The sequence below is a fragment of the Pseudonaja textilis genome, chromosome 1 (assembly GCF_049901715.1).
Source record: "Pseudonaja textilis isolate UNSWEBS1 chromosome 1, rPseTex1.2, whole genome shotgun sequence".
NCBI classification, from domain to species: Eukaryota; Metazoa; Chordata; class Lepidosauria; order Squamata; family Elapidae; genus Pseudonaja; species Pseudonaja textilis.
Genome location: NC_141990.1, coordinates 331,759,461 through 331,769,986, shown reverse-complemented (window position 1 = coordinate 331,769,986; position 10,526 = coordinate 331,759,461). Strand labels below are relative to the sequence as shown.

Genomic DNA, 10,526 nt, shown 5'->3' with positions numbered 1-10,526 from the left:
CCAGAGTCACTTTTATAAGAGAGGGACAACTGTACAACTATTACAAATAAATATAAATAAAGATGAAGCTTTGTTGGCATGGTCACATCCACCACGTTGGCTTTGGTTCAGTCGCCATTTGAAGTTTCAACAGCACTAAAAAAGTGACTTATGACCAGTTTTCACGCAACTGGGGAAGTATGCCCATAGTCATGTGAAAAATTTCAGGCGCTTGGCAACTGGCATGTATTTATGACAGTTGCACTGTCTAGGATTTACCACATTATAAAAAAGATGTTGAGACTCTAGAAAAAGTGTAGAGAAGAGCAACCAGGATGATTAAGGGACTGGAGACTAAGTAGGAGTGGGATTCTACCAGTTCGCACCTATTCGCTAGAACCGGTTTTTTTAACATTCTAAGCAGTTTGGAGAACCGGTTGTTAGAAGCAATTCCTGGCCTAATCCTGTAAGGAAGGCAGGAAGGAAACATTCTGGTGTTGCTTACAGAAACGGCCTCTCCGTTAACCCTTATTACATTCTTTGCAGGACTAGACTTCCTGTCTCAGGAATGTCTCTGGAGTTATTTTTCCCTCCTTTGCTGGCACTTTGCTTGTGTGGAGTGACCATTCAAAGTTACAATGGCACTGAAAAAAGTGACTGATGACCATTTTTCACACTTACGACTGTTGCAGCATCCCCACAGTCATGAGAGGCCAGGCGAGGAGATATGTGCCTCAATGTGAGTGATATTGAGTTGGTCACACCCAGCCAATAACATGACCACTAACCCATGTCCACTCAGTCACATGACCACCAAGCCATGCTCACCACCTAAGCCACGCCCACAGAACCGGTTCTTAAAAAATTGAATCCCACCCCTGAGACTAAGGCATATGAAGAACTGTTACAGGAACTGGGCATGACCAATCTAGTGAAGAGAAGGACCAGGGGAGACATGGTAGCTGTCTTCCAATATTTGAGGGGCTGCCACAAAGAGGAGTGAGGTCAAGCTATTTTCTAAAGCGCCTGTAGGGCAGACAAGGAATAATGGATGGAAACCAAACAAGCAGAGATTCAACCTGGAAATAAAGAGAAACTTTCTGGCAGTGAGAACAATCAACCAATGGAGCAGCTTGCCTCTGGAAATTGTGGGAGCGCCATCACTTGAGACCTACAAGAAGAGATTGGACTGCCATTTCTCAGAAATGGTATAGGGTCTCCCACTTGGGCAACGGGTTAGACTAGATGACCTATAAGGTCCTTTCCAACACTGATTATCTGTTATCTATTATCTGATCGCCATTTGTAACCTTTCCAGATGGTTTCCAACAAGCAAAGTCAATACAGGTAATCCTCGACTTACGACCACAATTGAGCCCAAAATTTATGTTGCTATGAGATAATTGCTGTGAGTTTTGCTCCATTTTATGACCTTTCTTGCCAAAGTTGTTAAGTGAATTGCTGCAGTTATTAAGTTAGTAGCACGGTTATTAGGTGGGTCTGGCTTCCCACCCTTACAAGATACAGGCAATATATTTTGTTTACAGTATAAGTTGGGGCAAGTAAGTATTTTTGTGGACTTGGACCAAGTTCATTTAAAAAATGTTCTGGTTTGGATGCCACAGGACTCAGGCCAGCTAATTGTTTTGTGAAGTAGTGGGGTTTTTTGACTCTGGAGTAAAAAGGAAGAATTGGAGGTTTAGAAGAAAAAAAAAGCAAGGAATAGCGTGCTACCCAAAATCAGTGTTGTTGCTGCCTAATTGAGGAGCATACCAACTTTAAAGTGTACTGGCTGGGGAATTCTGGGAGTCAAAGTCCACATTACTTAAAAGTTGCCAAGAATAAGAAACGCTGACTAGAGAATGTTCTGGAGATGACAAAACCTGTTTAGATACCGGCGTGATTGTCAGCAAATAGCAGAAGGAGGATGAGCGGAAGAGGGCCTAGTAAGAACGCTGCAAAAATTGCAGCAAGAGCAACCTGGGAAATGGCCAAAAAACACAAAAGCAAAAAGTAAATCAGTAGTTAATCTTATGACAATATGGCAGCAGGAGGAATTATTTTGAAAGGAAGGTTCCTGACATAAATAACCTGAGCCAGAGACTGCTACGAGACCCTTGGCCAAAAAACAAGCTAAGGGCAAATTCCACAAATGGCCAGATTGAGAGAGAAGTAAAATTTCCACATTCACATGGATGATCTCTCCTCTCTCCTCCCCTCAGGCCTGTTCAAGATACATTGGTGGAAGTTAAAAAAGTTCGGAGCATAACCAGAAAAATAATGCAGAAAAATTACACAACTGACCAGTTGCCTCAATCTCTTAACCCTCAGGACAATTTTTATAAGCATTCAACTTACAACAGTTCGTTTTGTCAAGTGACTGTTTGAAGTTACAACAGTACTGAAAAAGTGACTTGTGATTGTTTTTCATACTTAACAACCATCCCCATGGTCACGTAATCAAAATTCAGGTGCTTGGCACCAGAAGGCAGGACAAGAAACAATGGGCGGTTAACTGATCAAAGAGAGAAGCAACCTGGAATTAAGGAGAAACTTCCTAAGTTCCTAGTTGTCTTCCGTGAAGACAACTAACCAGTGGAACAGCTTCCCTTCAGAAATTGTGGGTGCTTCAACACTGGAGGTTTTTGAGATGAGACTGGGCAGTCACTTGTCTGAAATGCTATACAGTCACCTGCTTGAGTAGGGGGTTGGACTAGATGACCTCAAAGGTATCTTCTAGCTCTATTCTGATTAACTCATATTTATGATGGTTGCTGTCCCAACATCTGACACGCAAAGTCAATGGGGCAGCCCGATTCACTTAACAACCGTTTTAGTAATTTAACAACTGCAGTAATTCACTTAACCGTGGCAAGAAACGTCTTAAAATGAGACAAAACTCAACAAACATCTCACTTAGCAACATAAATTTTGGGCTCAATTATGGTTGTAAGTGGAGGACTGCCTGTGTTTAAATAAATACCTTTGTTTAAAAAAAATACAGGTATTCTATCTATATATCACATTTCTGTGACTGTCCTCTCACACAAAGCAATTCTTAGCGGCATACAACAGTTGAATAAAACTGCAAATACATTCATAAAAGTCATTTTAAAGGGATAAAAATCAAAACAAGAATATTATAAAAAAAAATAAAACATACAGATTCCACAGAAAGAGCAAGAATATCAATCACAGTATATCTAAGAATGTCTCTGGTTCATAAAGACCTCTCAGGCCTGATATTATAACTGGGTCTTAAGGGACTTCCTAAACCAGAGGTCTCCAAACTTGGCAACTTTAAGATTTGTGGACCTCAACTGCCAGAATTCTAGCTGGAGAATTCTGGGAATTGAAGTCCACAAGTCTTAAAGTTGCCAAGTTTGGGGACCCCAGTCCTAAACAATGATAGGGAAAGAGAGTGAGCCTAACTTGGGGTGCGGGAGCATGCTTCATTAGAAGGGTGCCACAGCAGAGAAGGCCAAACTCCTGGGACCCAGCAAGTTCCTACCTGATGGAACCTATAACATGCTTTCCCTGCTGTTTCTAACAGGACAGGCTGATGTAATTGGGGACAGGTGATCCCTCAGATAATTGTCCCCATGCCTTGAAGGACTTTAAAAGGTCAGAAATAGCACTTAGAACTGGACCCAGAAGCAGCCAGTGCAGTTCATAAAGCAGAACACACATGACCCCTTGCACCATTGCATTCTGCACTAGTTGAAGCTTCCTGATACTCTTCAAGGGTAGCCCCATGTGGAGCATATTACAGCAGTCCAATCTGGAAGTGACTACTAGGGCATGAATGACTTAATGGAGTCTCCTTCCATGTAATTTTCCACAGATAGTAGGACAGTTGAATAAAACAGCAGATAAATTAAGAAAAGTCTGGCTGAGCACCACTAAGATGCCCAGTTGGAGCCAAAGAAGCATCCCAGTGAGATTGCAGCCTAGCTGTTCTGACCGAGGCTTCCTGAGACAGTAATTAAGCACACGCTTAGCCCAAACATCTCGTTTTATTTCAACGCTGGGAATTATCTGCATTCCCAGCCAGTAATGAGTCCCAAACAGTCCCTTGAGATAACCATCCCCCTCCTCTCCTTTGAATTGCTGCCAAGAACTAAAGTGCCAAATTAACTGTAAAAAACCAACCAAAGTACACAAAGTCCACACAGAGCTTCAAAGTTTAACTCAAACAGAGTGAACGACTTTGCTTCCTGCAAAGGTTTCTCTACCTTTGCCTGTCCTTTATACCTTATGCGAGGGACAATCACCTCCAAGCCTTACTCTCAAGTCACTCCTTTTGTCTTAGCTGCTCTTGCCTTCTAGCAGCTCTGTGCACACACACTGGGAACAGGCTCCCCTTGTTCCTCTGCCTTGCTGCCAGACTCTGGAGACTCCGGACTCAGCATCCCACTCCCATATGGTCCTGCCTCATCTCTGTATCAGGCGCAGGACCCTTGTCTGAGTCCTCCCCAGACTCCCAGACTGGTCCCCGTTCTTCGCCACTGTCCAATTCCGCTGCCATCTGCACAGGCTGCCGGCGAACCATACTAGCAGCTTGCTTCAGCCCAACCCCAAAGGGCTCCTGACGATAGTAGAAATTGGTTTGACTTGATGCGTGCCACCAGCCTCCAGGAAGCCTTGTCTCTCGAGAATGGGAGTGCGCTGTTTCTCAGCCCGCATTGGGATCTTCAGGCAGTGACAGTGGGGAGTTGAGGCAAAAGCAATATTTGGCCAGTGAAACAGGGTCAGTAGCTGGCACTACCTGAGCAAATGGGGAACAAGATGGCCGAGGAAGGCCAAGTCTGCCTGTCAGCTGTTAAGGGTCACTCTGCCAGCTCAGGAAATGGGAGAAAACACTGCCCCAGGTATGGGGAAAAAAAGAGAAGCAAAACTGGGGTAGATTTGGGGAATAGGCTTCCTAAATTATCCTATAAATCAAGTGTGGGCAACTATGAGAACTTTATGACCTGTGATCTTCCAACTCCCAGAATTCATAGTTGGCCATTTTATAAATTGTCATAACAAGATAATACAGTATGTACCAACCCAGGAAAAAAAAAACTAAATATTGGTATACTAGTTAAAGTTGCCAGCCAAGAGGCCACAATGAAACATTTTAAATTCAAGGAATAAAAGTGTATTTACTGCTGCAATTGGGTAACTTTGTTTTTAATTTTTGTATCAAATTATGAAAAAACACTAGCATAGCAAGTCTCAGGGGTTGGTACTCGTTATGGTTTGAGAACCCTGACATATGCAGAGACATCATTTTTCACTTCTTCTTTCTACAAAAAGCATCAAGCTACCCACTTCCTTCTCAGGAACAAATGTTCTTTAAAAGTGATCACTGCTCTGTCTTGGTCTTGCTTGACAGACCTTCAATCCTCCAACTCTGAAAAAAATTGTAAAAAAAACCTTGAACTATTTTTTCCATTTTAAACATTTTAACCATGTGAGGAGTAAAGAGAGAAACATAAGTATGTGCACCTTTGCGTTAACACATTTCATTTTATTATTTTTTATGTTGAAGTACCGTACAAAACTTTTCATTTTCTTTTTATCTTACAGTAACAAATTCTGACGCAAATACTGAAGCTTACAATGATGTAATAAACACTTCTTTCCTTTTTTTTTTTTTAAAGTGAATGAGCCTGGAAAGTATGGCTGGAATGATGTGAGGAAGGGAAATAAGAGAGGTGTTTGGTATTATTGCATATATCTAGGATGAGAACACACACACACACACACACACACACACACACACACACACACACAAAAAACTTTTGCTGCTGGAATCCATTCGTTCGAGCTCACTCTGTTCTGCAGGGGAGGAACATGCAGATCCAGAGGGGCATATGGCCGTGAACCGAGAAAGAGCCCTCCTCCTTGCTAACTGGAAAAAAACAATGAAAATTAAAGAATAATAATTCCATCCTTTACTGGAGGTTAGCAATGGCATCAAAAAGGGGCTTTGACAGGAAGATGAAAGAGGAAGAAAAAAAAAGCAGGCTCAGACCAAGAGAGCATTCGGTGCCATGTGCCCGCACGAGACAAAAACCACAGGGTTGTGTGTGCGATATGGGTTGTGCTGATCAAATGGCTTTAGACCAGCCCTTTGGAAATGGAAACCAGCGCTGCGTAAATCAGGCCAGGCAATACAGGTAGACGAAAACCTACGAGTGAGAACTACCGAGAACTTCCTCCCTCCCCCTTCCTTTTGGGCACAAGTTTGGAAATGAGTTTATGGCTTTATGCCAAAGAGCATGCAGTCAAGCCACCGGTCTCCAGGTTCATCCAGAAATATGGACAGGTACGGCCCTGAGAAGCAGGACAGGTTGGGGGATGCTGAAGCGGAGCCCTGTCAGAAAGGATGTTCTGACCCCTGGTGTCATGAGAAGGCTGAGGAACTCCAGCATGGCTTGCTAGCCTCAGCGTCCGGGTTCAAAGATAGAGGCAGGCTCTGCATCCTGGTTAAATGGAGCCATGTGGGGAAGGCTGGAGTGTGAGGGCATTTGAATCGGGCATCGTTCCCTCTGCCCCACCGCCCGTTCAGCAGCAGGTAAAGTGCTTGGAAAGCAAGGCAGATTGAAAGAGTCGGGAGAAGCTTCCAAAGACCACGATAATGGGAGTTTTCTTTTCCGCTCTCCATTTTTGCATATTTAAAAACAGAAGCAGCTGCATAGGAAGCTAAAAACAGATTACTGTCATATCACTGTACACTGGGGAACGGAAAGAAAGCCAGAAAAAGGGGAGCGGGGGCAGGAGGGTCGCTGCAAGGCAGGCTGAGTTTTGCCAGGTGAATGCCAACGTAGACGGAGGCAAGGCCTGAGGAGTTCTTAAACCACCTCATCCGGCCCTTCCCAGGCAAATCCAGGAGGGAGAAAAAAGAGGAAAGGAAATAATGGTCTCTTCCCAAGTTCTTAGGGATTGCCAGCCTACGAAGCACCTTTTCTACACCCCCCACCCCCACCCCCAGAATAGCTTCTCTGCAGAGATCGTGCCCAAAGTAGGACCCCCTAGCACCAAAACAAAAGCCACTAGGAGAAAGTGAAGAAGGAATTCAAAATGCAGCAGCAAATGTAAAAAAAAAAAAGGAAAAAGAAAAAGTTAGCTTAGAACAGTGATTTTCAACCTTGACCGCTTTAAGATGCATGGACTTCAATTCCCAGAATTCTCCCGCCAGCGTGCTGAGCCAAAGGCCAAATAGCTTAACATGGTCAAGGCTGAAAGAAAAAAGCAACAACCCAGCTTTAGAGAAAGGAGGGTAGGGAGGAAAAGGAAGCAGAAAGAGGAGAGCCACCAATGGAAAGCAAGGTATTGAACAATAGGCAGAGTTAACGATGAACACAAGAAGGAAATCTGAGGGGTTGGGGGTTTGTTTGTTTGTTTTTGATTCCCGTGGGGAAGTCAAGGAAAGGCAGGACATTCATCGGAGGTTCTGGAAGGGTAGGAAGCGGGGAATGGTAGGGAAGGGAAGACAAGTGTTCATCTCGGCGGAGGCTGGGAGAGGATGGGGTGTGCCAGCGTGACATTGAGTGAGTCATTGTGCTGCACGAGGGAGGTGTGCTTGTAGTGCAAAACCAACTCCTTAAGCGAGGCGTAGAGGTTGTAAGGTTCTGCAAAGCCGTAGCCTGTTGCCGTCTTGTAAATCACGCAGTGTTTTGTGTCTCCATCCACCCTGTAGGAACAAAAAATGAAGAACTTCATTAAATTAACAATTAACACTTTGGGTCATTAAACATCGTTCAAGAAAGACAAAAGAACCGCATAAAGGCAATGAATTGGGGGGAGGGAAACGGGGGAGCACAGGAAGAAAGAGAAAGTGGATATTATCCAAGATGCAGAATTTAGAATAATATTGAAAATTTTCTTGGAAGAACAGGTAGTCCTCGGTTAACAACTGTAATCAGGTCTGGGAACTCTCGTCGCTAAGCAATGTGGGCATAAAGTCAAAAAGTCTTGTAACCTCACAGACTCATGATGGCAATTCCGGTCATTAAGGAATCATGGTTGTTATATGTGCAGTCACGTGACTGCCACTTGTGGCCAGCTTGCCTAGTGGCTCTGCTCGTTGAAAGTCAGCAGTGAAAATTGCAAATGGCAACCACATGACTGTGGGTTGTTGAGTGGAATCGCAGGCTGGTAGCCAAGCTTCCGAAATTCGGTCATGTGACCGCTGGGATAGCTGGTGCATTGAGGACTGACCATAAGCCTCTTCGTTCAGCACCATCATAATTTCAAATGGTCGCTGAACAAGAGGTTGCTAAGCAAGGACCACCTGCATTTATTGAAGTAAACAAACCAAAAAGGCATATATTGTATCAAAAGAAAATGCAGGTCAGGATTGCTATTTTTAATGCTTTAAGATTTTTTTAATTGGGTTATAAAATAAAATAAGATGCAAAATAGGAAAGTAGATAGGAAAACATGGGGAGGGAGAGGGGGAAGAGAAGTGAGGATAAGAGAAAAAGAAACATTGGCTTCCCACTCTCTCTGTTGCAGTAAAATAAGGCATTAATATCAAATCACAACTTTCTGCTTTTTATAATAATATGAACAAGCTATTTCTATAAAGATCTATGAATCTAATCAGTAAAACCCAAAATCAAAATTTCATTCCTTTCTACTTCAAGCACAAAGTTCAGAAGCGGTCGAATTAAGTCACCCCCGAAAAGACGGCCTAGCCATTTTTTCGGGGGTCAAAAAAAAAAAAAAAAAGGCCCAGCCTTATTTTGTGAGAAACACGGTAGCTAAGTAGCTTCATGCACAAGCCTGCTTGCCCATTGCTCATGCAGGTAGAGTTGCATGCACAAACATGCTCGCCCACCACTTGTGCAGCCTGGTTCCAAAGAGGCTGCAGCCTGATACCAGGCCATGCACTATGGGTTGGGGATCCCTGTACTAGGTGATAAGAGGACCAGATGCAATGCCCTTTCATATTCAAATGGATGCAGGGATTTTTTTAAAAAAAAAAAATTATATGCATGTTTTGTTTTTATCCTTGTTAAGCGTTGGAATTATTTGATTAAGATAGGTGGCCCTATATTTTTGCAAAAGAAACGTGGAAATGGATGGTGCATGTTCCTAAGCAACTTCTGAAGATGTTTGCCGTGAAAAACAAGGAATATTTCTAGATGTTAAAAAGAAGAGAATCTTGGAAGAGGCATCGTTTGCTGTGTGAGATAAAACAACTTTTAGAGAATATTAAAAAGGAACGAAAGCTGCATTTGAGTTTCACCATAACACAGGCCCCCAACTGATTCAAATCAGTCGATCAAGCACGTCAACTAAAACGAGTGAAGTTTTTAAATGAATGAAAAAGAAATACTTAGGATAACTCACACCACAGAGCAGGCGTAGCACCCTCGCTGGCTGCTCTCCCGAATAAGAAAGGTTCCATCACGCTTGCCCACCAGCATTTCCTCTGCCTGGGTGCGGTTGATCTTGCCTACATACCAGGTCCGCTCATCGTGATGGGGCAGGTCTTCTTCGTCCTCCATCATGGAGTATTGGCTGCAAGGCAGAACTAAGGGTGAGAACACCAAGGGGAAGCCTGGCCAGTTTTCCCCCAAAGAAGCTCTGCAGAAGACTGTCCTTTAAGGGCACTGCCACTCTACCCACAGAGAATCCCCACCACCTGCCGGCCAGAGTCCTGAACCACTGGCATAATCCTACACCTTGATTTGTCTTAAGATGCTTCCTATTGCGGATCCTAAGCATCTTAAGTGTCCTATTAAGATACTTCCTATAGAGAGCTGTAGTGGCACAGTGGTTAGAAAGCAATACTGCAGGCAAAGTTTGCTCACGGCCTGGAGTTTGATCCTAATGGAGCTCAAGATCGACTCAGCCTTCCATCCTTCCAAGGTCAGTAAAACGAGGGCCCAGATTGCTTGGGCAATATGCTGATTCTGTAAACTGCTTGGAGAGGGATGTAAAGCACTGTGAAGCGGCAGATTAGTATTGCCTCCAAAACAATGACTATGCTCTATTCTCCACTTTCAAGATGATGAGATATTACTAAACATCCTGTCCTTTTACAAAGTAGCAATTTCCTTCCTTAAAGACAAGAGATGTGTTGGAATTCCAGGCCTATGTAAAACAAAATGATCTACAGCTCAGTCCCAAGAGCTTATATTGATCCCTCTGCATTTTATGGTAAGCTTATTTTAAATCTTGCAAAGCTGATATTTATCCTGGTGGACTGATGCACTGACTTGATGTAGGATACAGACGAAAGGCCCATGACCGATTGTACAGCCCACACTCAATTTGTGTTATCCGATTCTTTTATTAATTCATGACTGTTAGGAATGTAAGTCACCTAACAGTTGGGTTGGAAAATATATAAACCAGGATAGATATTTTCATGCTGTCTCTTTAAGGGAATGCTAAAATTGTAACTGGGTGTGGTTCCTCAAATGGCCATAAGATGGAGCCAGAAATCTGGGTTGTTCTGTTGTTCCTGAGAGTGTTGCCATTCCTGCCTTTCTCTATTGACTGTTGCTGATCATCATTATTCTTGGATTTGATGTGAGTCTGTT

General features: G+C 43.4%; 1 protein-coding gene across 1 annotated transcript in view; it reads right to left on the bottom strand.

The window, feature by feature from the left end:
• Positions 1-5,463: 5,463 nt before the first annotated feature.
• PIK3R2 (phosphoinositide-3-kinase regulatory subunit 2) overlaps positions 5,464-10,526 on the bottom strand; it is a 28,447-nt gene continuing 23,384 nt past the window's right edge. Inside the window, exons 14-15 of the mRNA XM_087922874.1 lie at positions 9,328-9,498; positions 5,464-7,663 (exon numbers count right to left, since the gene is read on the bottom strand). Of these exons, the coding sequence (XP_087779000.1) occupies positions 7,471-7,663; positions 9,328-9,498 (364 nt within the window). The 3' untranslated portion in view covers positions 5,464-7,470. The remainder of the gene's footprint in view (positions 7,664-9,327; positions 9,499-10,526) is intronic.